Raw genomic sequence first — 27,449 nt, forward strand, 5'->3', positions numbered from 1 at the left:
CACCTTGCACACTTTGGTGCAGAAATAAGACAAGCTGGCAATTTAATTTGTTTTTTTATATGACTTTACTTCACCTCTTATTAATTCAGTAAACAGACCACTCAGCAGCAGAGCAATTTGCTTCTGCAGGGAGCACAGATTTATGTGTGCATCTCCCCAAGTGGCATAAATGAATGATTGCTTTTTCATCCGGAAAAAACACCACCATTTATGACAAAAAAACCCTCCATTCACTCCACTCCTATACCTATTTTCACATGAATGAATAAGGCTTTGCAGAAAGTAGGAGGAATCCCATAGACGTTCTCATTATCAAGGGATTACTGTACCAAAGGAAAGGCTTTCCTTACCGGGAAAGTACTAAATTTATCTCCGTCAAAATCTTCAAAAGGCAGTTTATTTCTTATGACACTGTAAAAAACAAAAACAACAAACACAGTGTTAACATATGGAAGGGAACCTATTCGGAAAGAAAAAAACACGGTAAAGCGTACAGAATAGATAATAGCTGGCATGTTGTTCGCAGCTCCATACTCAATTTTAGCTCCGTGCTTGTACTTCAGCAAAGTGATTCTGTCCAAAGGAGCAAATTCTGACTTCTTTCAGTATCTGCTGACTGAGCTCTGGAGGTGAGGCTGGTGGACTCGTGTATGGCTGCAGTGTCGAAACTTCAGTCTCTAAAACAAACTAGGACATCAAATCTGTGGTAAAAGTAACTATCATTTTTGGAAATAAATACTACTCTCAGCCTGGCAGAAGTCCTTCTACCTGGGAAAGAGCTGCAGAATGGGGCCTTATGCTGATGGAGACTAAGCGCCTTCTTTTGTTGAAAACAAATGGCAAATACCCTTTCTCATATTCATCCCTCAAGTCTTTACACCATCTCTCTCCTGTTGTGTTCAGTCTAGAAGACTTGCAGTTTGCATACCAAGCTGCAGCTACACACAAAAAAAAAAAAAAAAAAGCTTATTTTATAGAGTAAAAGTGGATTTAATATGAAGAAGGACCATAGACACTGAATTCACAGGTGGCCTTATGCTTTAAGTGAGGATCAGAATCTCATCTTGCAATTTCTGTATCTAGTCCCATGAACTTCTGGCCATGCTCAAACATATTCGAGAAAAGTATTTTACCTTGATTTAAGCAATGGAGACCTGAGCCGTCAGTGGTCCCCCACAGTGCTTAATTACATTAACCTTTGCATATTACATCTTTTTATTCCATTGTGACTTTTGTTTCCAGCAACCCTATAGGTTTTATCAGTACCTGAAGCAGCTGTTAAAACGACGGTGTCAGCTCTGTGCCCCTTCCTTTTTAGTTTGGACACATGCTAGCTTTCACATGATGCTGCCTAAGCGTGACACCCCTCTTTGGCTACGGGACACAGCTTAGCTCACCTACATTGAGCAGCCTTTCATATTTGGCCCAGCAGGCAGCACTCTTTGAATGACATGCTAATCAGCCTTTCCTTGGAAAGTTTTCTTTCTGAGTTTTTCCAACCTCTTGAACTCATAAGAGATGTTGAACCTGGCTCAGAGAGCAAATAGGTGCAATGAGGGTGGATTCCTCAGACTGCATGAGCATCAGGGTGTTAAAAAAAAATACAGAGGAGACAGGTGACATGCACTCCTGGTGGGGCTTGTAACCCTTATTCTCTCTGTAATCAATAATTTCCATGTGCTGCTTTGGGCCACTTCTTCTCTGCAGTAAGGTTCAGTTGCAAGGAACTGCACAGATCCAGACCAGTTCAAAAAGTCCAACTGCCAAACATGTTTTTTGTAGCTACAGAAAGAAGAAAGAAAAAAAGAGAGAGAGAGAGTGTGCACAAGAGAGAGAGGTCAGGAGAGTTGAACACATTTGATCCAACATGATATACAATTTGATTCCTGCTTCTACTGTCTGAACTCACAGGGCTCAAACTCAGATTATTTGTCCTGACTTACATTTCAAAGGCACTTACAAGATGTTTTGTGTTAATCAATCCATTCCCAATAAACTCCTGATATTTGCAGTTTCAATTATATGAGAAGAAATAGGTGAGCAAGTTAGTCTTGGCAGTCAAATCAGTCAAAATATACTGCTGATAATACTCATTTATTCTTAGATTTGCTTGACTCCTCCTCCAACTCATTGGAGTACATTGACAAATACGCCTTAGGAGTAACAGCCCAGCTGATGTCCACAGCCTTTCTCAGAAACCGACTCAAAGTTAACACTGCTGTAAGTTGGTTTTCCTCTCCGCCATCCACCTGGCTTTCTTAAATACCTTGAGATTCTCCTACACTTTGCAGCTGCCACTTAATTCATCTTCCTCATGGAGTTATAAAGGTGCCGGTGGCCTTCCTGCACTGAGCCACTGGCACCACAACTGGGTGAACAAATGAAATGGAGGAGTCTCTTGGGATCAAGAAATCTCAGGAGAAAAATGGCTCCCTCTTGGAGGTGTCATATCTTTGAGTGTGTTGTATACCTGTAACCTGCTAAAATTATGCAAATATTTTAAGTATTGAAAAGGCACAGGGATGCCTCCAAGGACTCTTACTTACCTGAACTCTGTGTAACCTCCCTCTATGCTACCTGGACAGTGGTTTTATGAAGGAAACCAACAAAAGTAAAGTACAGGAAGTTTTGTGAAGCTGAGAATTACTTTTCTCCTTTGAAAGAAACAAATGTACCATATTCTGTTTCTGGTTAAGGACTGAAAACTTTATACATACTATTTAATCTTCTCACACAGGTTAGCCAGAAGAGGAAATGCACATACACTTGAGAACCCCATGAAGCTTTTCTGGAGGGGAAGAAAATAAAAGAAGATGGATGCATTAGTTCTCAGAGGCGGCGTGGCTTGGGATATTCAGTGTCAGTAAAGTCCAGAGCTAAATCATGTATTTTCTGCCTACAAACATCTGAAAACTCCAATGACTCCATTCAGGATGCTACATGCCAGAGGATTTAGACCTGACACAGCAGTCAACTTAAGGATTTCCACTGAACATTTTATAAACCAACACTCTTGCTTTCAAAGAGCTGTAAAATTAAAAAGGAAGGAAGAAGCTCCTGTGAAACTGTCTCCTGTCATGTACCAGAGTTATTTTTTTCAGTCTTTGTAAAAATTACTGTTCTCATGTTCAATAAACACGATGGTATCTGACACTTAGTGTGAAACTAGTGAAAGCAACACATTGTGGGCCATGAGGCTGGTTTCTGCATGCTTGGGGAGGGGTGGATAAGCTGAAGGTCAGGAACAATCCCAAAGAGAAGAGAAATAGGAGAATCCAGCATGTGCATAGAATGCCCTTGTTTTTTTAGTGAGATTTTTACCTGGAAATCTCATAACTAGACTTTAGCTTGGCCAGACCTGCAAGCTGTAAAAGACAGCTGCTGCAGGATAAACTTTGTCACCATTGGCATACCATAACCATGAGCCAATCCAGTTGAGGTCCCAGGTAACCAAGAAGCTTCAGAAGCTGAAAGAGACCTTGCTAATGAATGCTCAAGTTATGGAAACATTGCGCTGCATCGGTGATCAATATCAAAACATGCTGCTAATGTGGTTTCACTGTAAGCTCAGGTGGTCTTCAAACACCGAGGGCACTCAGGTGGTCTATAAATACGGAAGGCTAGTTGGTGCACAGTCTAATTAACTGTATTCACTAAAGCTGCATTCAGCATGTAAATATGGAGCAGAAGAGCAGATGGACATAGTCATAACTTTATGCAAGGAAGGGCAATTATTTATATTGCCATAGCACTTAAGAGCTCTATCCTTGGACCTGCTCCCTTGTATTACACACTTTATATACACACACACAAAAAAAAAGATGGTCCTTGCCCTAATGACATTACAACCCAAATCTAAGATAACAGAAGAGAAAGGTTGGATACAGCTCAGGAGAGGACAATGAAAGGCTATTAATTGCCATGAGGGGCAGTAACCCCAGCATATAAAGCTCTGAGTGATGAAGGAGAACTTCAAGGTGGCACTGCAGGGCAGTGGGGCAGTAGAGCAGCAGTGCACAGGGCACTGCCCTGCAGCTCCAGGGAAGGCAGGAAGGTGTCTGCTTGGACAGGTAATAAGGGATGACGGAGATGAGGGTCTCTCACTGCCCAGAGCAGGAGGTCAGCCACAGCAATATGGCACAGCCAGGATCTCAATGTGGAGAGGAGGACCGGGAGAGAGCTCCTGGTACAAAAATGGCACCTAACGTTTGCACTGGTGGCTGAAGTGACCAAGCAGCAAGGTGAAGATGAACAAGAGTGGTGGTGTTGGGTTGACGGTTGGACTCAATGATCTTAGAGGTCTTTTCCAACCTCAATGATTCTATGATTCTATAATTCTAAGAGTGGTGCCTTGTGGGGGAGACCTGCAGTGCCGAGGTGGATCCATGACAGTGCACTTTCTGAAGGATGCAATAGAGAAATCAAAGGAGAAAAAAAGGAGGAAAGTTAGGCGGACAAGAGACAAGAAACCTGCACCCCCCCCCCCCCCACCAATTAACTCTTTTCAGCTCTGTCCAACACCCTCAAACGACAAGGCTGGAGTCGCACTGGCTTGGAGGGGACCATGAAATGGAACGGGTGTCAGTGGAGTCAAAGGAGAAACCAGAACACAACCACAAAAGAAGTGGATAGCAATGGCCAAAACCAGCGGGGAGTGGGGCCTTTCCACAAGCTGAAAGACCAACCTGGTCCCACTGCTCCGGCTCCAGCCACTCCATGCTCTTCCCCATCCATCCATGTCCCTGTATTTAATCTCTCTGCCAGCCTGGCTGCCTCAGGGCTACATCCTGCAGCACGGCAGGGACACAGACCTCCTCTTTGCTCTCTGTGTGTGCATTCGTATGTATGGCCAGCTAGGCAGAGAGTGCGAGAGGCACGCAAGCAGGATGCCAGCTTTTCTCAAAGAGCTTTGCAAATCTATGTATGCCTTCCTGGAAAGAGGAAAGAAACCACTTCCCCCACCTCCTCCATGTAGGACTAATCTCAGCGCTGCCTACAAAAGCACTAGAGGCTCTTAAAGCTTTCCATCAGGCTAAGATTTGCAGTGTCTTCATTTGAGCTGTCGGCTTTTCACTTCAGCCTAAGTCACAGCATGCAAAACCTTTGAAGTTAAGGCATCTGGAGCCTAAACTGCACCAGAAAGACAAACTACAGGGCTTGCAAGAAATAAGTAAATAAAGTAAACCTCCTTTCGTTCTGCTCACAGGCTGCATTTAAAGTCTACCCTTTGCTGTAAGTAGAATAAAATCCTTCCTGCCTTTTTCTCAGCTAGTCATTTGAAAATTGTTGCTGACTGGAGCTCCGTTAGTTTCAAAGGAAGACTACCCTGCAGCCCCAGCAGACTGCCTAATCTTGGTGGGAACAGTTGGCGTGATGGTGCCCTGGAAGTGGTATGGGCGATGTTGAGTTGAGCTATGAGGACCAGCTGCAGCAGCGTCCCGGAGCACAGCAGCCTTTGGCTCCCCAGCCTACGCATCCCCCCAGCTCTGCTTGGGGATGTGCAGGAGAGCAGCTCATCTGCTCTTTGAGGGTGTCTTGGGCTACTCTCAAAAGGCAGCAAGGAGCACAGGGTTAAAAAAAGGGATAACCTTTGCATGTGTAAGTGAGAGAGCACGTGAGCACAGGTAAACAGGCACTACAGGGTCTTTCCCAGCAGAGCCAGGCTATGATTGCAGTATGTGTTTTTGGGAGGAGATGGGTTACTTGTCCCTGTGTAACATGAGTGGGTGGGCAGGAGACTGGTTCATGCCCCCCTCTGCCTTGCAATTCCCTTTTGGCTACCTCTGTGGCTTCCCACTTCTCCGGCTGCCAGGCTGTAACTTGCAGGGACCATGTAGTCATGACAGGATTGTATGCATGGTGCTTGCCCTCATTAAATACTACAGCCACGACTCTATTCGTCATTCTTTCACTGTTATTGCCTAAAGATGCCTCTTAGTATCTTCTCCACCCATAAGAAAAGTTAGCTCTAGAGCTGCTCACAGTGATTGATAACACCAGTATTTTATTCATTGCCTGTTAACATTCCCTAATGACATTTCCATAATTATTTTAATTGGTTTTACAAAAAAGAATAATAATGAGCCCCTAATGCTTGTTGGTGTTTGGTTTAAGACAGTCGCTCACAGATGGCTCACTACTTTCAATGAATGGAGACATTTCTTAGATTTTTTTGGGTTGTAGCCACTTTCACTGCATCTCTACATCTCCACATCTCTACATTTGGAAAATGCCTTCTCTTTTTCCCAAACCCACAATGATCCTAAGAAATGCCCAGTAAATACAAACCCCTGGGAGCCAGACAGACCTCCCATTTTCATTACCAGCAGCCATAATCACACCTCTTTTTTATGCAGCCACACACAGCTGCCAAGCAAAGATCGGGACGCCTAACTTGCAAGAACCTCTTCAGAAGGCTTTCCCCAAACATGCAATGGGGCAAACCCAACCAAAATAGCAGATATGGGAAGAATGAGCAGATACAATTTGACGTTTCTGTCCAGCATGAGCCAGAGCATAAAAGAGGCCAGGTAAATGTTTTCCTCTCCCCACTGGTGTGGATGCGGAGATGTCCTACTACAGACAGGGGGTTTCTGAATCCTCACCCACACATTCAGCCAGGCAACCCTCTCCCCAAGCAGCAAGAGAACCTCAGCTGTTTTGGCCCTTGCTCACTGGCACGTGTATCTGCCTGGGCAGGTGAACAGACCATGATTTGGCAGCATTCAGTTTGTGCAGGTGATTTTCTTACTATTTCACCACACGCTGCCACTCTGGGATATGGGGCTTACGCAAACGTGATACACGCTGTGCTCTCTCCTGGAGATCTTTCTTTGTGTTTCTTACTACATTGTTTTTCTGGATTTGAAATGAAATGGACTGCAATCTGGGTGAAGGGGAAGTTGCAAGATACAGTAATGCCTCTAGAATGTTGTTATTTTTAATTTTCTAGCTTTAAAATAAGTTTCAGGAAGGGTTATTACTGGGAACATGCTAGGAATAACTGCAGGAGAGGCCCAACCAACCACATGATACTTGCTTTAATTTGAGCTGACCTTGTATTGTGCAGTTATGTAGGTTTAGAAATACATTGACTGGAGAAACCCAACTATGACCTTGCTGCTTCCAGCCAGGGCACATTCTGCTTGTCCCTCCCGCTGCTAAATGGGCAACTAGGAGCAGAAAGGGGCCAAGGGCATTGCGATGGAGATTGAGAGGGGTATTGGGGCATTGAGCAGCTTTGAGGATATGGGAGAGTAGAGGCAAGCTGGAAGGAGACCCACTGCACCCAAAGATTGATGCCAACCATGCCATCCTATCCAGGAGAGCCTGAAAGGACGCGGCATGCATGGCCCACGAAGGCCAGATGGAGCTGGCCATGCAAGGGACGCAGCCCAGTCTGCCAAGGGTAGAAGCATGTGCAAGGGAGCAAAGGAGCCCTGTGTCCTGAGGGGCAGCACCTGCACGCTGATCCCTCTTCATCCCCGCACCTGTGCCCGGGCTCTGGCTAACAGGGAGGACCTCCTTGACTCAGAGCATCTCACTGCAGGTGTTAATGCGGGGACTTGCACCCAGGGAAAGGGATTAGAAATTTCATGTAATTTGAGCGGAAATCTCAGGCAGTAGCACAGCGCTGAATAGGAAGGAAAATGAACAAGATCCTGCTGGTTGCTGTTCTGCAGAAGCTGAGACCCATCTCTCCAGCGCATTATTTCCCTGGCTTGGCAATTTGGCAATTGTCCAAAAGCTAATTAGGTACCTCAATTTTCACTTTTGTGAGTAGCGTAACAGTAAAGATTCAGGAAGAAGCAATATCAATAATTTCTTCACAAACAGCAAAAACATTTGCTCTGCACTATGTGCTTGAAGACAACTGGAAGAAAATTCTATGGCTGAGCTGACTCATATAAGTGAACCCAGCAGAATAAAAGTTGCCCTTCCCTTCTCTGCTACCCTTTAGAGATCCTCTATAAATCTGAAAACTGGTGGAGGTGGAAAGATTTCAAATCCCAGTTTTCAAGTTTAAGAGGCAAAGGCAGCCTCTCACAAATGAAGGAAAAATAAGCAGAATTTGCATTCAGGCTATTGCTTGAGTTTCAGACAACCCCAAAGTGCAGTCACTGTGCTCTGAGGCGGTGCCTCAGTTCATGAGGCTCCCTCTTACATACGCCTACAAGGGCAAGGCAGGGATGATAAGGGACAAGGAAGAAGCATGAAACAAGGAGGAGCAATAATAAACACTGCAAGAAGTTGGAAGGAAGGAAGGAAGCTTCTCTGGATGGAAAAACACAGGGCAAGGCTGAGTGGGAAATTCCTGCTTTCCTAAAAAATCTAAACAAAATCTATACCTGTTTGTATTTTGTTTTAAGGCTGGCTGCCCCACCAAAGGTGAGTTGGGCTAGTACAAGCAAGCATCTCAGTATGAAGCTAAACTATGGAGCTCACAGATGAGATCCTCAGCTGCTGCATGAATTTCAGCCATAAATTTATGTCTTGGATGGATATAGACAGTTATCCCTACTCTACAAGCAGTCTGCATTTTTCATTAGTTTTTCCTCCGCTCTCCCTGTACTTTCATATTTCCTCTCTGTCATCTCCCTCTCCTTCTTCCCAGTGTCACCTGATAGAGCAGATCCTATACCAAGTAGGAGTGAGGCAGCATTCAATTCAATGCTGATCAGGTAGATTCACAGTCAAGCCAAATAAACGAGGACTCACTCCTGATAAAATGCAAGTACAGTGTAAAATCCCCTAATGCCACTGATTTCTTACCAGGTCCTTGGAAGTCTTCATAATCCTTTTTGCTTTTCTTATTGCAGTACTCAGCCCCACCTGGGAGAGCAAGAACAAAACAAAAAAACACAAACCAGATCAGCCTCACCGTATCCTACCAATTTTTCTCCCCATTTCCTACCTTTTTTTTTTTAATATATCAGTCACAGCACAAAAATGATGTATGAGTCCACAAACTCATCATCAGTTACTTTTTATTGGACTAACAATCAATTATCCAATCGCCCCCTATGAAACTCCAGTTGCAAGAGTTCATTTATTTTGCTTCAGGGCACCATTTATTTCCTAAGGAAAAGTCCAGATCAGTTGAAGAGCTGAGATTCATATCCTGACTGCACTGCGTGAGCTGCAGAGGACAGACTTCTCCAGTGACTCCTGCTGAAGAACAACTCATCCATTAGATGGCCAAAAGAGGGTTACATGTGCAATGTCGGTCTGACTTGGTGTGGAAGGGTACAGAGGAAACATTTGGTCTTGCATGGATAAGGGTTATACTCAGCTGAGGTTCATCCCAGCAGGGGAAAAGCTGGCATGCGGGAAGGTACAAAGCAGGGAATAGAGTTTCGAAGGCAAATGTCCTGCTTAGGATCTAGGAAGGTTAGCTTTTTATTCTGGAAATACCTGCCCTGGAGGGCAAGTTCTCGCTGACAGTGGCAAAATTGTTTTTCTGTTGGGTCCATGCAAACTTGTGCTGAAGAAGCATTTTGGGATTCCTCCACAATGAGGATACTTATACGTAAATAGAAAGGAAGAATGGGAGAACCATTGCAAGAAAAGACCTTGGAAAGGCATCCTTATCAAAGGAGAACAGGCTGGCCATGGGTTACAAAGAAGTCAACTACTGGTGGTACCTCAATAATTCCTCAAATTCCTTTACACACATGCTCCTCAAAGGAGGAGAGGAAATTTTGTGCAAGGGGCACCATCTGTGAGTGTGGGTGACAGCCAGGGACCAGCACTGATGGCAGCAGGAGGACAGATGTGCCATGCGTGCTGCAGCACGGCTGTGGTCGAACGCACACCAATGGCTGCTTACCATGGCCAGGAACTGCCAACCACTGCCAAGGTCCTGCTCTCGAGCCTTCCTCAAGGCTCTACCATTGCAAAAACCTCAAGCAATAAATTTTTGCAGCCTGCCTGGTCCACAGCCCTGGGTCCTGCCTGGTTAAATGCTGAGGCATGGGGAGTAAGCAGGGACTGTTTCTGCACCGTGCTGTTAAGCATTTACCCCTGGCCTTAAGAAATTTGTCCCGTACCACAGCACGGAAGGACCACGCTGGTTTTCCTGCGACAAGGACTATTCCCAGTCATGGAGGTGAGGAGGTGCACAGATACGCTCATGCAGTCCAAAATGTTTAACAACTGTTTAACAATTCTGATGCACAGCACTTTCTAAATTCAGCCACATCTTCCTGTAGGAAAAGAAGATCTCACAACTTCAGTTTAGGAAAAAAAAAAAAAAAAGACGGTCACAGGGGTCTGGGAGGGTGATTTAAGTTTGTACTATGGGTGCCTTGCTCATGAGACAGCCAGTTGCTGGGTGCCTCTGAGATGAGCTCAGCTTGCAGACTTGGGTGCAAACTTCAGGCAAAAGCATTTGCTTTTGGCAGGGTAACACCAGCATGCTCCCCCCTGCTGCTCCATTTTCACTTTTGGACAATATTCTTCCATCTCAGTGATGATAATTCCCATATGTTGTCCTGCATTTATTAGGCCACCTTTGCAAACAGTCATATCTGTGAGGCAGTATCTGTGTGATGGCCTCTGTCCTTCCCCTCAGCATTCAGCATGAAGAAGGCTGAAAATACTGCCCATTTGCCCTCTTTCAGAAGGAATAAATGCTTTTGTTCTGTGGGCTTTGAGGACTGGTAAAAAAAAAAATAAAAAAAGGAGATAAAAATCAATTACTTTTGAAAATGTTTCAAATGGAAAGAAAAATCCGGTGTATCACAAACATGTTACACTTTGTTTCTGATTAAAATTGTTAGCGAGGACAAACTGTTCTGTCTCACAACGACCTGCCATCAGTCCCTCCTACAGCCCAGCCTAAGGACATAACTGCTAGCTTAACACCAACCAGGTCTGAGGGCTCTGAGGTAAAGTTCAGCACAAATTTATATTTATCTGGCTAGACCTACAGGAACTCAACATGGGGAAAAAAAGTATGCTTCTCCAAGTGGTAGTATTAAAGCATTTGGAAAAAAAGAAAATATCCCTCGAATGATGGCACCTTACTGAACAGTGGGCATGCCAGCTTGGAATATTAAAGCAGCATATATTTGCATTTAAAGCAACCATTACCAACATTTTTTTACTGGGGATAAAATTTAGCATGCCATTATAATTGATTTAGGCAGTGATCAAAGCAAATTAATTAACTGTGATATTCAAGGGTCAAAAATTTATAGTGAACAATATAAAGGGATAAGGAAGAATAAACATAAGCAGCAAGGAACACAGACTTCTAAGTTATTGGTTTTTAATATAAGTGTCACGCTAATGTATGTGCTTAATATACGTTTAATTCATTGTGTCTATAGTCTTATAAAAATCTGGGTATGTCACAAATAGATGAGAGATGCTAGGAATAAGCCAAGACACTGTTTCCTAGTTTCTTCCCCCTGGGCAACTGCTGTCCCCAAAACCAAACATGCATCTTGCATTTGCCACAGTTACGTTGTACGTTATCAGCTGCTGTCATTTCTGCAATAAAACAATTTGAGAGACAGATGAGGAAAATGGCTTAAAATTGAGTATGATGGATGAAAAATTTCCAGAGAGGTAGGATTCTCTCTGCTGGGCAGGGGAGGAGAGACATTTCTTGCTCTCAGCAGCAGAGCATGAGAAATGCACGCTTCAGACAGCTACAGCAATATTGCACACAGAAAGCAGAAAACAAAGGAGGAAAGGCTGAATTGCCCTCGCGTGTAGAAAACGGCGCTCTCTGAAATGCTAAGGACGAGATCTTCTCCCGCTGCAGAAGTTACTTCAGCCAGGACTCAAGGGTGGGCTGTGGAGGACTGGCAGCTGAAACACCCATCCGGGAGAAAGCACTCTTGGTTTCATGGGTCACCTGTAATCCCTGGTTGACACCAGCATGTCAAGCATGTCAATCATTTCATGACAATGAAATGTCAAGCCATTGTATGGCCACCAAAGGCCATACAGCCCATACAACCTCTCTTGCTGCAACTCGGCTAGCAAGCAGCCTCCTCTCTTTCCCATGGCATGAAAACACCACCGAGGAAGGGGCTCCCTAGGCTCCAGCAGCTGCTTCCCGGAGGGTGTGTGGAGGCCCTGGGGAGCAGCCGGCCCCCTCTGCCCAAATCAGCGCAGCCCTGCTGCCTCGCGTACACAAGATATCCACACCATGGATGGGGCTGAGGGCAGGGGGGTCACTGGGATTTCGTTCACTGCCTTCTTTCAATGCTCTCCACAGAGCCCATGTATTCCCAGTAATGAATTTTTTGCAAACAGATCTATTTCTCATCATAAACGCACGAACCAACTCTAATTCTCTCTCATTTATCACCCTTGTTAGCCAGCTCTTTCCCAGGACAGCAGATATTTACAAAACACTCCAAGTTTCCCTTCTAACTCATTTTCATCATCCTTGTACCAGGAGTACACATACCAAGGTACCAAAACGCTGCAAAGCTTGCTAAACAGCACTGGCAAAACTGGGATTTGTTCTACGACTCCCACCTTTCATCCAGCAGAGGCTGTAGGGGGAATCTTTACGATTGCACGGGACGGCCAAACCAAACGATATGTGCTCTGGACGCAAAATAGGGACCTTCCCTGCAAGCCCAGATCTAAAACACGCGAAGCCTGACTCGGTCCTTTCTCCTCCCAGGGCAATTACTCTGACTTCTGCTAATTTTACGCCACTTGTTTCTCTTGGACTTGGACTCTGTGTGTTCTGGATGAAACATTTTGATTTACTTCTTCTAGCTTGCCTCTGCAAAACACAGTCAGCATCCAAGAGCAACGCTTCGTTGACCTCATGCTTTTGTCCGCCAGACTCCCACCCCAAATGCCGCTGTGCCTGTGGGTTGCCCGAGACTTGTTTTCAGGGGTCCTGCCTGGGGCAGCTTCTGCATTGGTAGAACACAGCTGCACGCAGCACCCTGCAAACCACATGCCATCCTGTTTTCTTTGGGTTTATTTGGTGGAAGCTTGGGGTTGTGTGGTTTGGTTTTTTGGGGTTGTTTGTTTTTTTGGTTGGGTATTTTTTTTTTTTATTTTATTTTCTGCCAATGAAGAGGAGCAGGGGAAATGTTGAGAAACAAGTGAAAGAGGAAGAACTAGTGCTCAAACTGTGCCTTCTGCTATCGCTTGTCTATAGGGTGTTTCTTCAGGGCTCAGTTCTGACTGCAGCAGAAACAACTCACATTTCAGTAGACTTTACCTATTTCCAAAAAGAAAGGCTAAAAGGAGGGCATCTTGCTCCCCAGGACCCAGCCTGCCTCCCAGATGCTTGCTTTACAGCCTGCGGTCTCAAAAGAAGGAAACAGGTCCCAGCCACAAGGTCTACCTTTGGCCGGCAGCCTGCTCTTACTAAGAATGCAGAAGCACTCCCGCCCCGGAGTTTGGTTCTGCCTCACCTCCCGGGAAGCAGTTCACATTTTCACTGAAAGAGAGAGAGGAACAAGAGAAAATAGTGGGAGTATTTTTATTTTATGAAACCCCAAAGGGTTTCTTTTTTCCAGCCAGAATTCATTGGCTCCTACTTTGTCAAAGAGCAGTGGCCACAGAAACATCCATGAGGGATGGGGCTTTTGCTTTTTACAAAGTCAGTAAAAGACCTGATAGAGGGGACATGAACCGGCATGAGTGCTTGTGGCAATGAAGCTTATTTTGGTAAGATAAAATGACATTAGCATAAATATGTATATTTTTGCTGACGTAAGATGACTCCCAGCAAAATCCTACCACTGGGGATTAAGCTAAAATCTGCAGCCACAAGGTCTCTAATAATCCGGAGCAGAAAAGTGATGGGGAGCAGAAGAGGCACTCTGAAAATCAGAAAGAAGAGTACAAGCTCCTTCCAACACAGGCTGTTTAAGAGATTGCCAGCAGCAGGACTCCAGTGCTGAAGTCGAGCCATTATTCTGGCCCCAACAAAATCAATTAAAGTATTGCCATTTAACTGAACAGGCCAGCTGGCTTAAAACAACCTAGAGACAAGCAGAGAATAATCTCCTGCAAGCCTGCTTGCTCCCGGGGCCAGGAGAGGAGCTTGGTAGGCAATACCTAAAACCCCTCACCCTATTTCAGCCCTTTTTGCTTGCTAGAGGAACGTCCCTGTATCACAGGACCTGGTGCAGAAAGTCCTCCACCATGTGAGCTGATAAACTTTTCTGACTAAAAAAATATCCAGTCATCCTAAACCAGCTAGCTCGGATACCTGTACCCACTGTCAGCGTTTTGGAGCGGTGCTGCAGCCAATGTTAGAGTATCTGCTGTCCATGTAGCTTAAACCACAAGGCATATTACAGCAGCTCTAGATACTGCCCAGTTTACAGCTACCTATGGTAAGCCTACACTTCTGATGTGCCGTATTATTTTGCCTCCCGACTTGAAGGAGTCCCCACTGTTGCTACCCTCATACTAAGGGTAGAGGAGAACCTCTCATTGGACAAGAAACATGCAGCAGGAGAGCCTACGCATGCACATCTACCTGCACTTCCAGCCCTGGCCCAGGCTCTGCTCTACAGGTCACTAGTGGCAATTAGGGGCTCACAGGACCCCATTAAGAGTGACATCTGCTCGCTGAGCTGTGCTGGTGATCCAGGAGCCACAAGTGCCCCTTCCACTCTTCCCCACTGACATCAGGGGTCTGCTTCTGAAACTGCCCACCAGCAGGGCAGCCCACCTCGCCCAAGCCCCCGGGGAGCCCCCACAATGGAGCCACCCTCGCCCAGGTTAGTTGTCCTCCTCCTCCAGCTCCACGCTGAGAGCATTGAGCTCCGTGCGAGCAGAGCAATATTTTTTATTCATAATTAGAGCCAAGTCTCCTAGAATAATTGCAGAGTGCTAATGGCTCCAGGCAGGTTGGCAAAAAAATTAATTTGGGCTAATTTGTCAGAGACCAGGGAAGAATGTAATATAACACACGTATCATTTACTCAGCTTGCAGTGTCTCCATTATGTAGACAGTTTGCAAGGCCTCTGAAGCAGGGGCTCTTCCTCCCTCGAGACACACGATCTCACTAGAGCAACATCACAGAAACAGAACAAAATAAACTATTGACTGAAAAAGCAGCTACACGTTGATATTTGCCACCTCAAAGGCAATTAAAACGTGAATATTATGCTGCCTTATAAGGGCAAGGAACTCTATATTTATTTTACTCCCTTCACCAGTACAAATATGATACTAATTCTGGGAAAATGGGCATCCAAAAGTCTAAAGAAATAAACGAAGTACCTGAAAATCAATAGAGTTGAACAAAACAGTCATTAGTATTAAAGTCTTGTTCAAACACTTGGCAGGGGACTGAGCCAACATTTGCAGGCTCATATAACTGAAGTGATCAATCAAATTACAAACCAAAGAAGCAAATATGAGGTAAACTGCATTTTATGCATCTGCATCTCTGACTGTATATTAATTTTTTTCACCCATAATTCATCTTTACTCAGTCTGACTTGTCACAGTTACTGTGGGCAATTTATCAACCACTTGAGCATGAACTCTAAGCACTGCTTTTCTCCTCCCATCTCCCCCAGCCTTCTCATGCTGTCTCAGGGCACCAGGTGAGCTAAAAAGGAGGGCACAGGCAGGGTAGAAAAATTGTTTTGTTGGCAGAGTTCCCTTATTGCTGGTGAGAAATAAATACACCTTGACAGAAAGGGATTTAACTACCACGTGGAAGGGAGAGGGTTTGCTTGAGCCACTCACTCAGAGGGACAGTCTCCAGGCCATGCAAATGAGAATCCAAATTTTGTTTAACAAACAAAACAAAAAAATCCCATCTTCAGTTGTTTTCCTTGCAGAAAGTACAGTCACTGGAGCTGTTGCTGGAGGTGGAAGGAATCAACAGCTTGGTCCCACACCTGCTCTGAGAGATGGGAAGAGCTTACCAAAGATTTGGCAACAACCCCACGAGTGGCATCCTGTCCCCTCTGGTTGATAGGCCAAGCATTTCACCGCAGATGATCTAATTTCTGCGCAGGAGCCACTTTGGTTTAAACAGCCCCTCTCTCCAGACTCGTTAGCCTAGCTCACTGTGCAGCCACGGAGAGTCCATCCCTCTCTTCAAGTGCAGTTCGTTGCCTGCATCCTCTTTCACTCCAAGAGGCACCTTGTACTTCTGCCACCGTCAGAAGTCAGGGTGCAGGGTGATTTCAACTTCTCTTTATTCCCGCACGCAAGCAAGTAAGTCCATATGAAAATCTAACTCTCGGGCTGGCAGCACGGTGCATGTGTAGCCACCATTGCTACATCTCCTTCTGTCCTCCTGGCTGACCTGCTACACTGGGGGCTGGGGGAGCCTGCCAGCCTTTTCTGTACTCTAACCTTTACCTTCAGGACTCCTAATTTAAAAAAAAAAAAAAAAGGCCCCCCAGTCACTGACAGGGTCTCTGCTGCTGTTACAAGTACAGGGGAGGGAAAAAACACGCAATTACCAGGGCAGAAAGTGCTGGAGACTCACGAATGTTTGTGGGGTGAGTAAAGACCTGGCAATTATTAAGGGAGAGCTTGCAATAGGGTAACTCTGATGTACCTTGGGGAAAGGTGGAAGGACCCATGAACTGTTTTACCAGTTCAGATGCAGGATTTCTGAAGGAACCTGTTTGATGAAGTTTGGGCAACATCCTGGTTGAGTCAAGTTAGTGTGGGCCCTCTCTCCTGCCTGCACTCATCTTCTTCCACCCCTGCCTGATTGCACACCCATGTATCTCTATGTTATAGCATTGAGCATAGTAGTCATATGGGACACACACCTGCTATAAAACAAATGGTACTGCCATTCTTGGAAGGCAAGTGTTTCTCCAGGTCTTAATATTGGCAGAACTAAATCCATCTTGGAGATGAACCACAGCTCACCAAAGCCCATAAAAAGACTCTGACTGATTTCAGTGGCTGTTGGATGAGGCCCTGTGTAAAACATCTTATGCAAACCTTTAGAAATCAAACATATCTTTATCCATCCAGATGCAGGGAAAAAGATTTACAAAAATAGATGCCTAAGTGAATCACTTGCTTTTCGACACTGCCAAACAACCACCATCACTCACAGGTTTTAGTGTGACTGGGGCTGCATGATGACTGGGGGAAAAAAACCCCCACAACCAAAAAAAATCCCAAAACAAACTGTACCTGTTTAGACACCTGTGCAGATATGTATGTGTCTGAGTAGCAAAGGTCTAGGACATGCAATCAAGTTACCATGGTGTAGCAAGTAACTGTACATCAAAAAAGCGGTGGTAACTAAGTATGTTTCCAGCCTGCGGCAAAAGATTATGCGCGTTAGCTTAAACCTCTTGCACTGCAGACTAATCCAAGTCAAATAGCCCTGCATTTGAAGCGGGTAACTAGCGCCTACACAGGCTGCCGCAGCAGATCAGGCAATGTGGGGATAACTTGCCACACGGTGGTAATGCGGTGGTATAGATGAACCTCAGCTGAGTATCTGGTTTGGGGTTATTGTACTGCTTAGCAATAAAGTCTGGAGAAAGTGAGATTTTATTTTCCCTACTCTTCTTCTCTGACCCAGACTGGTACAAGAGAATTTGGCCCTGTAATTCCCACTCTCCGACAACCATGTTGTTGATGGTCCACACAGCTAATGCGTGTTATGTACCTTTCATTCAAATAGACATTTTCTAAAAGTGTAAACGCTCAAAATGTTGAAGTTTATTTCCCAGACAATGCACGTGCACTGGAAGCCGCCGTACTGTTCAGTTCCAGCTTAAAAGACCTTCCACAATCAGTAGCTTTGAAAAAAGTGGAAAAGCAACTCACCTTTGGAGGAGGGTAGAGATGACAAAGCGGTTGTCCTGGATCCTGTTTACACAGCTTCAAGGAATGGCAGACCACATCGGCATTCATTTCCCTGTCTATGCTGAAGGAAATGGTGCATAAACAAAGACTATTATGTTCTTCTGAGTGCTTGAAAGTAGAAGCTATTTCCTTGGGAAGCTGAATCGCCCCAACGCCAAACAATAACCTCAGCTCCCTTCACGGTGGCCCGTAATCGCTGCTCAGTACAGTGTTGGGTCCGAACGATTTTCTGCCACGGCAGCCTACTCAGCATTTAAAATTGGATCGCAGGATGAAGAAAATGCACCGTGCTTTATATGCAGCACCTGAATCAAATACATTACGACTGTTCTGTTTTTAAATCAATCATAAGTCTGACGAAGATTTAAAGGTTAAAGTTAATGCATATGCAATTTGGCACATATGAATGTTCAATCATTAACTCAAGAAAATAACCAGAAATCCTTCAAAGATCCTTAACCTTTAATCACGAAGCACAAGTCCTAGGATCGTTTCTTTCTTTTTGGGACACACCTCTGGGCTAATCAGGAATTAAATTAAAATGTTTGATTACAGCACTTCTTAGTCCTGTAAGCACTTTGCAGTCCTTTGGCTAGTTTTAAAAATAAAAATAAAAACCCTAGGGAGGAAGAAGGTCTAGCAAAAGCTCTGTTAATTAAACTAAGAACTTTCAAAGAGGAATAAAATGACCTACATTTTATTTTTTTAATCACTTACTTACATTACTTAGTAGGCTTCCCCAAGAGTGTGTATCAAGGTCGGGGCTGAGAGCATGTAGGGGTTGACAATTAGAAAGCTTGATTAAAGGCAGAAGGGAAAGCAAGAGCCAAGTATTACAGTAGTGTGACTCTGTAGAACCTGTCTCGCACACATGGGTTATTCAAATTCCTCCCTCAGCCAAATGAGCTGAATTTCAAAAGGTAATTACATCAGGTGGGCCTGATCTGAGATTCAAATGGAGTATGAAAATGGTTACCAGTGGCAGCCTGTATTTATTCACTCAGGAATAGCTATGCCAATCATCATTGCTTTAATAATAATGTGATTTTAAGAATGAAACCCCTGCACTTCAACCCGCCAGCACATCTGTACATGTCAAGAACAAACTAAGCAAAGACCTGAGAGGACACAGCAATACTTACAGTTCAGCTATGTGAGGTCCGTAAAGTTCAGCAAGCACGTAACAGAAACCTTGCAGTTTTTCTAGAAAACACAATTTTTTTTAAGTAATTGAGCACGGTGAAACTGGTTTTATAACAATCAAAATACAGCAGGAGTTGGTTCATTAAGGTGAATGCTGATTTATCTTTGGGGAAGGTGTGTGAATCTATGACCTCTGGTATAGCACCAGAGAATGGGAAAACCTGAATTTCTAACCTTGCCTAAAGCCGTTCTCTGGCTTTAGGCAAGCCACATAATAAAGACAAGAAAGGACAACTAGCATTTGTTAAATGTTCTGAGTATGGCATCATGGAAAAGTCAAAAGAAATCAGATATGCTGCAGCATCTTCTAAGCAGTTTAAAGAAACAGCTCGGTATGTTTTCAGCAAGAAAGAAAACAAATACATAAATCAAAGTGCAGAAAGTGATGTAGAGCTTGATGCTACTGCTAGAGCTGCCTCTGAGCTTCTGGGGGTTTGTGCGAGTTAAGAGAATATGTTTTGTGTAGAGCAGGAGTTGTGCAGCAGTAATTGCATTCAAACAAATATTTGACACTTTTTGTTTGGCTTCCTCTCGCAGTCTGCAGCCATGTGCCTTTTCGGGATGCTGGCTCAGGTGGCTTTCTTTAATCTGGGTGAAGCATGCCCTCCATGCCCTCCAGAAGACAGCTCATCAGAGATTTCTTTAAGGTACTGTTGTAAAAAAAAGTGGTCCCCACACCTGGGCAAATACACTTGCGGGAGAGATTGGGGGTTTGAATACAGGTAGGGCCTGATGGTAGCACTGGTCTGATAGTTCCCACGAAGGAAAATTGACTGTTTCTTGGCCTGAACAGATGAGAGCCGGTTAACCATGCACGTATCCTGCAAAGGAGGTGTCAGGCCTTGTTTTGGCAGGGGCAGTGTTGTGAAAAGACATGAAGAGGCAGGTTCATACAAGTGCAGCGGTGACAAACTTGCAGCTCCTGAAATTCCTGAGGGATGTTGTTTCCTCTTGCACCTCCATTACCCAGACAGATAATTATTTGTACTTGGGGAAGAAAACATAGACTATGCTGATCTTTCCCAAAGAAAAGCCTTAGAAATCCCCAAAGCAGCCGCTTCCCTCCAACTTTGGGCTGAATATTCAATTTTCACCAGCGTCAGGCTGGACGTGCCCAGGGCCAGGGGTCTGCTGCATACAAGGCAGGTAGTTTGGCTCCGGGGAGAGTACAAAACCTCGCAGCACTGACTGCATCAGCAGGCATGGGCGTGCTCTCGCTCCCGCAGCTGCTCTCCTGCCAGGACTGCAGACACTGGCTGGCAACCTGTGCCCAAGGAAGGGGGACTGGGACCAGAAAGGCATAGCAGGGAATGAAAAGATAATTTCCCCAACACCCTCCTACTCATACGGTGTTGCAGGCAGCTTCTGTAACTATGATAGCTGATTTTTCTTATCCTGTGCCAGATGTTTTATTTCAATCAAGTTATTAGCTTCATTTCTTTGCAACATAACTCCTCTCTATTGGCTCTTTAGAAGCAATCTGCAAGTTAAAAATTGGTCTCCTGGTTAGAATTAGATTTTATTCTTGTTCACCTAAAAGGAAAGACATCACAGACATCAATAACCCTGCATTTGGTATCATCACTGATTAAAACACCCTCTGATGAGGCTTGCCCGCGGGGCACCTGGCTCCCTATAGTAGCCCGTGGGAGAAGGTGGCTGGCTTCCCCAACACCTCCCCAGTGCATTGCAGGCAATGGTCTCATGAGTTTCCCAAGCCAGCTGGTTTCCATAACGTTTCTGGCCCTGGAGGAGCCAGCTGGCTGCTGTAACCTGTACTGGTGGCTGCAAGGAGGGGAGGGTTTGGCTGGCCATCAGCTCCGGGGAGCCAATGTTGGAGGTCTGCTGGTCACACTGATTTCTAGGCGCTGATTTCCTTATGCATATAGGAAGCTTGACATGTAATTACCCCATGGCGTAACACATGATGGGTGGTGAAAAGAAGAGCAATAACATAAAATTATCGTTGAGCACAAGGGAGTCCTCTTGGAAGATACAGATGCCATTCAGACTTTGGCTTTCAGCAAAACAGACTCAAGCCATGGGCAGTGTTTACAGGACTTGCCCTCCAAGCCAGCCTGCATTCATGCGTTCACAAACCTCCGGCTCTGCTAACACACACAAGGAGAGGATATTGCAGAGAGAGCGCTCTGTTAGGAAGAAGCTGCGTAAGTCAGAAAGGAGGGGAACAGAGAGAGAGAGAGAGAGAGAGAAAATTATGAATAACTTTGAATGTTCAGGGGCAAGAGAAGAGCTTAAACCAAACTAAATGCTGGAATATTTAGAGAAAATTTAGAGTATACTTGCTTTTGCCCAGCTGCAGGTAAAAGAGATCCCCTAAACTGCCCTGTTCTTACGTGATAAAAATCCGGAAGGTTTTCCTCTATAGCTTCATAGTCCTAGAAACACAAATGCTGGCTGAATCCCAGAGGATAAATATTTGCAAGAAAGATGGTATTAATCATGTTGCCATTTCCACTTGAGCTCTAAGGTGTTTACACAGCAGTGGCCGACACAGAAGCAGAGCATGACTCAGAGGCAACATCGGAGGCAGACGGTCTCAAAGCACATTTTGGGTATCAGACACCTCTGTTTCATCAGGCAGACAGCCAGTATCCAGGTAAACATACATTCTTGCTAACATCTCTTACACCGTAAATACTGCCCATTCCCCCAGACCTGACCTTTCTGTCTGCTCAAGCGCCGCCTTCACTCATGGTGTTACTGTTCTTATTTTCATAGGTTTATTTGCCATGTCGCTTGAATCACACTGATTGCAAATATTTCCATATAAATAAGGATGCGATTGTGTTTTCTACACAGCCTGTGGGATTGAGTGGGATTGACAGGTACTGAATTTTTCTCTCTCTTTTTCTCTAAACATTTTTTGTTCTTGAACATCGTGTAACTTCACTGAAGGCTTGATCCAACCCCAACTTGATTGTAATCGAAATTATAGGAAGCCCTTAAAACCGCACGAGTTCTTATTCCCTTTTTGGCCCTAGGAAAAGCCCCGTTGCCATTAATTTGTTGCTGTTATTCTTGCAATCAATTGTAAGCATGTGTATAATAATGAAACCGTTCCTTCAGGTGAAATGGCACAGCCTGCTTTAGTCGGTTTGCTCCTCATGAGCATCCAAAGCTTTTCTATTGTTTTAAGCAGCGAGAGGAAGCTGCTGGTTCCTGCTGGGCTGCAGCATTCACCTCCCGGGAGAGGATAAATCGGGTTACACTGTAGCTCCCACACAATCCACAGGATTTTTCACTCCTTTCAAGTTCAGGGTCAGGTTTTTTTCTATTGGGTGTATCCATGCATCTCATAGAAGGTAACTGGATTATACAGATTTAACTAAAGGGATAATAGGATTTTATGTGTGTAAAGAATGGCAGCTGAAAAGAAATATCTTGACATGTCAGTGGAACAAGGTCCACTGAGTGAATCATGAACACAGAGCTAGCGTGTCATATTTTAAAGAAGAAAATGGTATTTTAACAGCAGGATCAACGCTTCTAATTGTAGCTTCATGGTTATGTGCCTGTAATTTAAAACACTGAGGATATGACTTATGGAATAGAAAGCAGATAAACGTCATTCTATCAGCGAATGAATCCCAGCAATTACCTCCCTGCCCCATCCTGCATCGGGAAAACCTCTGTTGGAAAGGAGGGAATTCATATTCTACACGCATCTTCTGTGAAACTAGGGTCTACAGAGCAAGATGGTTTCTCAGAGATACAATTCGTGAAGTCCTATATAAATGACTTTTTAATGAAGAATCCTAAGCCATCTTTTTATATTCATAATGTTAAAAAGATATCATGAAGGTGAGATCTAGTTACTTAAATAGTTATAAGATTGCTCTGTGAGGCACAAAGCTATTCTGGCATTCAGACTGTTCTCTATTTAGGGATGTGCATTTGGACAGCTAAGGTGCTTTGGGCAGATAAAATAAGGGGCAGAAAAAGGGGAGTCTACATATATTCATTCGGAATAGCTATCGCTTTTGAAATTTGTATCATCAGTTACATTTCAATAGCTTTTCTGTGCAGACCAAATGCTCACATCTTATACCTGTCAACCTCAGCTCATTTTTGAGATTTTACAATAGTGTCTTCCTATACCTGCTGAAAACATTTTCATCTTCACAGTTGCTATAAAGACCCATATCAACAAGAAAGAGGAGTGGCTGGGCATACAGTGAATCTATTCTTAAGCTGCTAACAAAGAGACAAAGTGGAGAAAAAGAGAGGGAAGGGGTCTGCATGTGTTGGTGCTCACAGGCATGTGGGCTTAATACAACCCCATTCACTCTAACTTTGGGACAAAATCCCAGCTCTGAAGCCAAGTGAGCCACGCCACTGACTTCCCTGCAGATAGCACCTTGCTATCTTTCAGCTACATTCATTTGAGATGCTGCACGAGAAGTGAATAAAGCTTTTTCAGACTCCACGTGTGAATTCTTAATTAGCAGAGAAATAGAGCAGTACCAAATTAACAAGGTGTATTATTTGGTACTTACCAGGTATGTAGTTGCACAACCTCTCCATGGCTGCCTTTACTGTACTGTTGTGCCACTGTGCAAGCTGTTCAATTACAGACACCACAAGCACGCATCCTTCAAACAAACAAACAAAAAGAGTGAATACGGTTATCTGCGAAGTGTGATGAAGCACCCCGCGCCATAGAAGTGTTTCAGGCATCGTTGGGCATTTCATTTCTTGAGATGCTCCACGGCAGATGAGTGTTCAAGGGGAAAAAATATCTGTGAATTTCTGTCTTTATTCAAAACCTGTAAGTTATCACAGAGAGGATGCCGATGCGAGAGGAGTGCACAGAACAGCCTTGCTTTTACAGCACTGGATGTTGCTCCTGAAAAAACAATATTCCATCCTTTCAAGGATGAAAATCAAGGAGCCGGGGGGACAGCCACTGTTAAAACTGCCTGCTTGGCCACCTGCTCTCTTGTTATTTCTCACAAGAAAAAAGGCACAGGTCTGTACTTGATAGGACTTCTATACCACAGAAGCCACACAAATGAGTGTGACTGCCTGCAGAAGAGACGTCATGAAGCAGACGTATGTGCTGACCACCACAAAGCATCCATGGCACCATTTCTTCACAGACTTTCCTCTGAAGCCCAGCAGTGCTTGGCACGCACAGGGCTGCTAGGCCCAGCTACGCATTTGCTAAAGCCAAAATGTCTTCAGAGTTCATTCTGCTCTCCTTCTGTGGTTGGAAAGAAACCATTTCCTATGACCTATGAAGCTGGTTATTTCTCATTGCTAATCTGGGTGCGAGCAGGGCTAAAGCCTAGTTCCTCTTTGGACTAGCTGTGGCTGAGACCCAAGAACTTGCACACCGTAGTGAAGCGTTTCTTGAGATGTGCAGCACTTTTTCTGGTATTTTTGGGATGAAGTAGGTTCAATGTGATCCCCACATAGCAATCATTCAAAATCCGTGTGATGACCATAAGTGGTTCATTTCAAGTCGATTTTAAACTGCTGTAGGCCAGCATTGTGCTCTTTCTTTCTGCAGCGGCTTCACCATTTTATAAAGAAGCCACATTTGGTGATGCAAAGTCTGACCAATATAGTCAGACCTGGCAGCCAGAGTGAGGTCCCGGCCTGGACTCAGAGCCTGTGTAACAGAGGTGGGTATCCCAGGCAGCCAGGAGACAAGGAGCCAGGACGCCAGTTTTCAGCAGCCTGAATAAAGATTTCCCTTTGAAATCCCTGTAGCTGAACCCTGTTTATTCCTCTCAGGACTTGCTCTGACAGTCTAGAAATGGAGGTGAGCTGCAGCATTTGGATGTGGCTGCAGATCCATCTTTTTCCAAAGCTCAAGAGCATTAATGTTCAGGTTTTCAGACTGGCACAACTCTTCAAAGTGAGCTTTTAAATTCCTTCCAAGTACCCCTGCCTATGTGTTATTAAATCAAAGTGCTGTTTTTCAATGTAAATAACTTTGATGCTCCTATGGATCAAGTAGCAAGTCAAAGAGGAGGTAATACAATTGGAACTTACTGTAAAGACCAGTATCTTTGAGTCTTCTATTATTTCTTCTACCCCAAATACAGTAATTCAGTGGAAATTACAGTGAGCTTGCCACCTCTTTTGCAGGGATAAAAGCCCACATCTCCATACTTATTAAATAAAATGCTCACTCAAAGTCCTCAGCAGAATGATTTATAAAGCATGCTAAGAGCCATTACCTCCAGACAGCCTAAAAGAATAGGAGAATAAATGGAGACAGGTACAACCAAGAAAAAACCCTGAAGCAAGTCATTCCTTCTTCCTTCTCCCCCCCCAAAAAAAATAACCACAGGCTAGCCCAAGGAATTAACAGTTAATTAAAACACAATAGCTCATAAAGAAAAAAAAAAAAGTAGAATAATAAAGACCCAAACTAAAACCAAAGGGGACATCCAAGCTGGAGGGTAAAGCATGCTCAGGACTTGGGCTCGAAGAACAGCCCAGGGCCATCTGGTCCCTGTTTAACCACTAGCAGGTGCCTTAGCACAGCCTTATCCTGTGCCATGCCCCAGGCAATGCTTGTGCTTGTGCTAGGGACCAGTCCCCAGAGCACATTTGGACAAGGATACCCAGTTGAGGTGGCAGGGAGTTGAGGGGTGCAAGAGACTTCAGCTGTTTAGGTGCAAGCCATGCCCTGCAGTGGCCCCAGAGACAGAAAACAGACCCTGCTTATTTGCAAGGGTAGGGTGGGCATAGCCACACTGGACCGACTCCATCGCTTAGCGCTGAGATGGCAGTGCACATCCTTGAAACATGCTGGAAACACACTGAAAAGGCATTGCATAACTTGGTTTTTACAAGGCCATATTATTAACACATGTGAGCAACATACAGACAACCAAAACTACCCTTCCCCTGTCTTCTATGTCTGTTTTATTCATAAGGATGGAGGCTCAGAAAAATTAAATTACCAAAATGATGCCTTAACCACAAAACCACATATTCTTTCTGTGCCTTCCTTTTTTCTCTTACCAAGGTCAGGCCTTCATCTAACAATCTTGCTGTCTAGAAGTCAGAAAGACAAAAAGGAGTCCAAGCAGAAAGACAGGAAGGAGCTAGTTCTTTGATATTTTCTAAAGGAGACAGCTTTTGTTGTATTACCTCTCGTTCTTTTGTACCAGGACCTTGAGGAAGCTACGAATGAGGATGTGCCAGCGCTTTGCAGACATGGGTCCAGGAGTCTGTGAGGGGTGAAGATAAGGAGGAGAGAAGGAAACTCGGGACACACTAAGGTTAGCAATGTTAGCAGAGGAAAATGCTTCAGCGGGCAGAGGAGCTGGGAGAGCAGACAGTCCCCAAAACACAGGCTGAAGCAGAACTGAGCACAGGGGCAAGTGGGCAACAGCGATGGAGCGGACGCCAATGCGGCTTGAGGAGTAGGATGGCCCGACCAGACTAAGAAATTGCAAGCCTGGATGCAAAGCAAGGGAAAAGCGCCTGTTGCAAGCACAGGCATGAGCTCAGACACAGGGGGGCAGGTGAAAACTAGAGGCATCTTGGATGTCATGTCCCTGAGGCTCAGTAACCCGTCACACCAAGGAGCTGACAGTGTCACTGACTGCAGCAGAGAGAAATGACGCTCATTTTGCCCGTGCTGTGTAACCCAGTGCTCCTGCACCTTCAGCTGGGGCCTGCCAGCACACTTTGCAGAGAGGACAGAGTCCTTCTCTCTTGGTCGCCAGCTCCCCCATCCACCCCCCCCGGCTGCCTCTGCCACCCACCCCACTTGTTGGTCATGCCCGCCAAGTGGCATGGGAACGAGGGGCTCCGGCTGGGTCCAGCTTTCTAAAAGTCTGTCTCCTGCCTCCTGCACCCCTTTATCCTCTGCAGGACCAGAGGGTGCCATGCACCACCACAATGAAGCTTGCAAACTGCTGCCGGTGGGAGTGGGACGCTGCCCGCCTCCCCCCGCTGCCCACACTGCATCTCGTGCTTCCTGTGTTGTGGTGGGTCTGCTCCAGCCGCGAGCAGACATCAACCTCTGCAATGTATCTGCTTTCAGTTACAGCATCCTCGGGTGCCAAAATGTTGGCTCCAGCACTGCAAGGAGAGATTTTATTTTAGCATAGAAGCTGGCCTGATAAAAACATCGATGCAACAAGAACCCTCTCGCAACGGGAGAGACCAGCTCACGACGCAGCCCCACACTTTCCCCAGCAGACGAGGAAAGAGCTTGCTTCTGGCTGCAGTGCTCAGCCCTGCCGCACCTCAGTGCACTGCTTTTACAGTGAAATAGAGTTATTCACCCCAAGTGCAGGCTCAGCAGCCTGCCTAATGATTCGCCTCAGCGTGGGGGTGCAAAGAGGCTCCACTCTCTCTGACTCAGACATTGCCCCCATGACACCCATTTTCGTTATCACAGCGAGGTCTTCTCACCTCCAGTAGAGTCGGTGCAGAGAAAGGGTCT

At 45.1% G+C, this 27,449-nt stretch overlaps 1 protein-coding gene across 1 annotated transcript in view; it reads right to left on the reverse strand.

The window, feature by feature from the left end:
* The window catches only part of AOAH (acyloxyacyl hydrolase), an 85,647-nt gene that overhangs the window by 46,805 nt on the left and 11,393 nt on the right, over positions 1-27,449 (reverse strand). Inside the window, exons 3-8 of the mRNA XM_076330866.1 lie at positions 23,530-23,625; positions 18,949-19,009; positions 17,768-17,867; positions 8,773-8,832; positions 2,718-2,788; positions 351-411 (exon numbers count right to left, since the gene is read on the reverse strand). Of these exons, the coding sequence (XP_076186981.1) occupies positions 351-411; positions 2,718-2,788; positions 8,773-8,832; positions 17,768-17,867; positions 18,949-19,009; positions 23,530-23,625 (449 nt within the window). The remainder of the gene's footprint in view (positions 1-350; positions 412-2,717; positions 2,789-8,772; positions 8,833-17,767; positions 17,868-18,948; positions 19,010-23,529; positions 23,626-27,449) is intronic.

The sequence above is a fragment of the Aptenodytes patagonicus genome, chromosome 2 (genome assembly GCF_965638725.1).
Source record: "Aptenodytes patagonicus chromosome 2, bAptPat1.pri.cur, whole genome shotgun sequence".
Taxonomy (NCBI): Eukaryota; Metazoa; Chordata; class Aves; order Sphenisciformes; family Spheniscidae; genus Aptenodytes; species Aptenodytes patagonicus.